Below are 2,070 nucleotides of genomic sequence, written 5' to 3' on the forward strand. Positions count from 1 at the left end.
GTCTCCTCCACACGAGGGGGAGTAGTGCCCAGAATTGGAGATGTACCGTGGGCATGCTCAATGAGCACCTTCCCATGAATCCCTGTGAGTAACCTCTTAGGAGGTGTCCCCTAGAGTGCAGTCTGACAAGTTCGGCATGGATGGAGCTCATCTCTGGGAACTACACTGCTCTCACTAGGGCCTCTCCCCACCCCATTTTACATATGTCTGTGGCCCCAAAAGAGCAAGGTGGGGATGACGATGGGTGAGGGAGGGCAGGATGGCAAAGAAAGTACAAGTTGGTGCCAGGTCATCATGGGCACTCGGGGAACCTCTGTGACATGCGGGGCCTCCACACAGTGACTCAGGGAGGCTCCCTCGTGAAAGGAGGCCTCCGTGTCATTCTGCATAAGTGGTGTTTCCTTCACAATTTACATGCGCACCCTACTTGCTCCCATTTGGAACACAAAGACAGAGGCATGGAGAATTTATTTCTTTATTGAAAACAGCTGCAAAGAAGAAAAACGTGGCAGAGGCAAGGAGGGCAGGCCCGGTGTCAGGGACACCGGAACCCATCTCCAACCCGGCTCCGGTGCGAGGACCGCATTCTAGGACTGGTCCAACAGAATGATGTTTGACGGGTCCAGCTTTAGCACGTACAGGTGGTGCAGGTTAGCAGGTTCGGTGTTTCTGAGCAGTGCGGCTCTCACATTTCTCCTCATCTTGGCCCTCCTATTCTTAAACCAAGCCTGCAATCAGAGAGAACAAGCAACCGGTTTAGTACATGGAATAGTCAATGGCCTCAGACAAAAGCCACTCCAGGCTAGCGTCGTACCGCCGACATTTCAGGGTGCACCTCAAGAAGTCATTTCCTCAGGGAAGTGAACCTCACACCGCCTTTCTTTTGCTCCCCCCCTTAGGGAGCACTAGCTATGTGCCACATTCTGGAATAGTCTTATCCCTTTGTCTCTCTCTTCCCAATTTTAAGACTCAAGTGGGTTTTTCAGGTATCAAATGCAGGTGTAATTATGAGATGCACTGGGTTCTTGTTGATCCACGACCTGGGAACAGGATAAAGAAAAGCCTATCTCCTGCCGGCTGATGACCAGCTGACTGGTTACATCCTGTCATCTCCTCACTAGGACAGTGTCACCTGCTTTTGAGGTTAGTGTGGGCATTGTCAATCGTGGGCCCTACTCAAAGTCCTATGGAGGGGAACAGCTCCCTATTTGAAAAGCCTATCTTTGGTGCCAAGTACATAATTAATAGGAAGAAATGCGTTGGGTTTTCAGACAGCTTTCCTTCAAGGATGTCTAAGGGGCCATTATTCTTCTGCAACCTCTTGAGTGTTAAGAAGCAGTCTGGCAGGGGAGGCCTCCTCATGGGGTCCCATGGAGTGTGTGACTTGTCTACTTGGGGCGTGAGAGGTGGGAGACCACGCACACCACCTTGATGTCCAGTCTGCAGCGTTAAGGAGAGTGGAGACCAACTTGACCCAAATTAACTAAAATGCTCAAACCTCTTTGGCCACCCAAGAGTTTGGGGGAAAGAGGCAATCCATTGTCACTGTCGTCAATTCTGCATGTCCACCCTGCCCCACACTACAAACCTTCCCGGCCTCAGGACCAGGTCAGCTCCCTGTGCCCTGAACACAGTTCCAGGATGCTGGACCCAAGCCACTGTTGTCCAGCGGGGCAGGGCCCTCGGTGCTGCTCCATAACTGGGAGGTCCCAATCCCATCCCCTATTCATCAGACAAGGTGAGCCAGGCACTTTAGGAAGTTAGTTGACAACAATGAGGGTCAAGGGGTTCATAACATGGTTTCTTCCTAAAGATCTGCCAAATATTTTTGCAAACAAACGACAGAAACCATCAGTTAGACTTGACCATCTTCTTGGTGTCCTAGTTAGTGGGATTAACATTGTATTGAAATCCCTTCAGAAGTTTCCGCACTACCCATCTTAAGTGGCACAAAAGGCTTTCTCTCCCTGCCTGAGGCCTCATGCTTGAGCTCCTATTTTAAGATTTGTGGTATTTCTGCTGCAGAAATGCATAGCTTCAACAGGGCCGGTGTAATGGAGCTCATTGTGG

At 50.6% G+C, this 2,070-nt stretch overlaps 1 protein-coding gene across 1 annotated transcript in view; it reads right to left on the bottom strand.

Annotated features, from left to right (window-relative positions):
- Positions 1-459: 459 nt before the first annotated feature.
- The window catches only part of LOC115283950 (rhox homeobox family member 1-like), a 10,300-nt gene continuing 8,689 nt past the window's right edge, over positions 460-2,070 (bottom strand). The window contains exon 3 of the mRNA XM_029930461.1: positions 460-728. Coding sequence (XP_029786321.1) covers positions 588-728 — 141 coding nt within the window. The 3' untranslated portion in view covers positions 460-587. The remainder of the gene's footprint in view (positions 729-2,070) is intronic.

The sequence above is a fragment of the Suricata suricatta genome, chromosome X (genome assembly GCF_006229205.1).
Source record: "Suricata suricatta isolate VVHF042 chromosome X, meerkat_22Aug2017_6uvM2_HiC, whole genome shotgun sequence".
In the NCBI taxonomy this organism is placed as follows: domain Eukaryota; kingdom Metazoa; phylum Chordata; class Mammalia; order Carnivora; family Herpestidae; genus Suricata; species Suricata suricatta.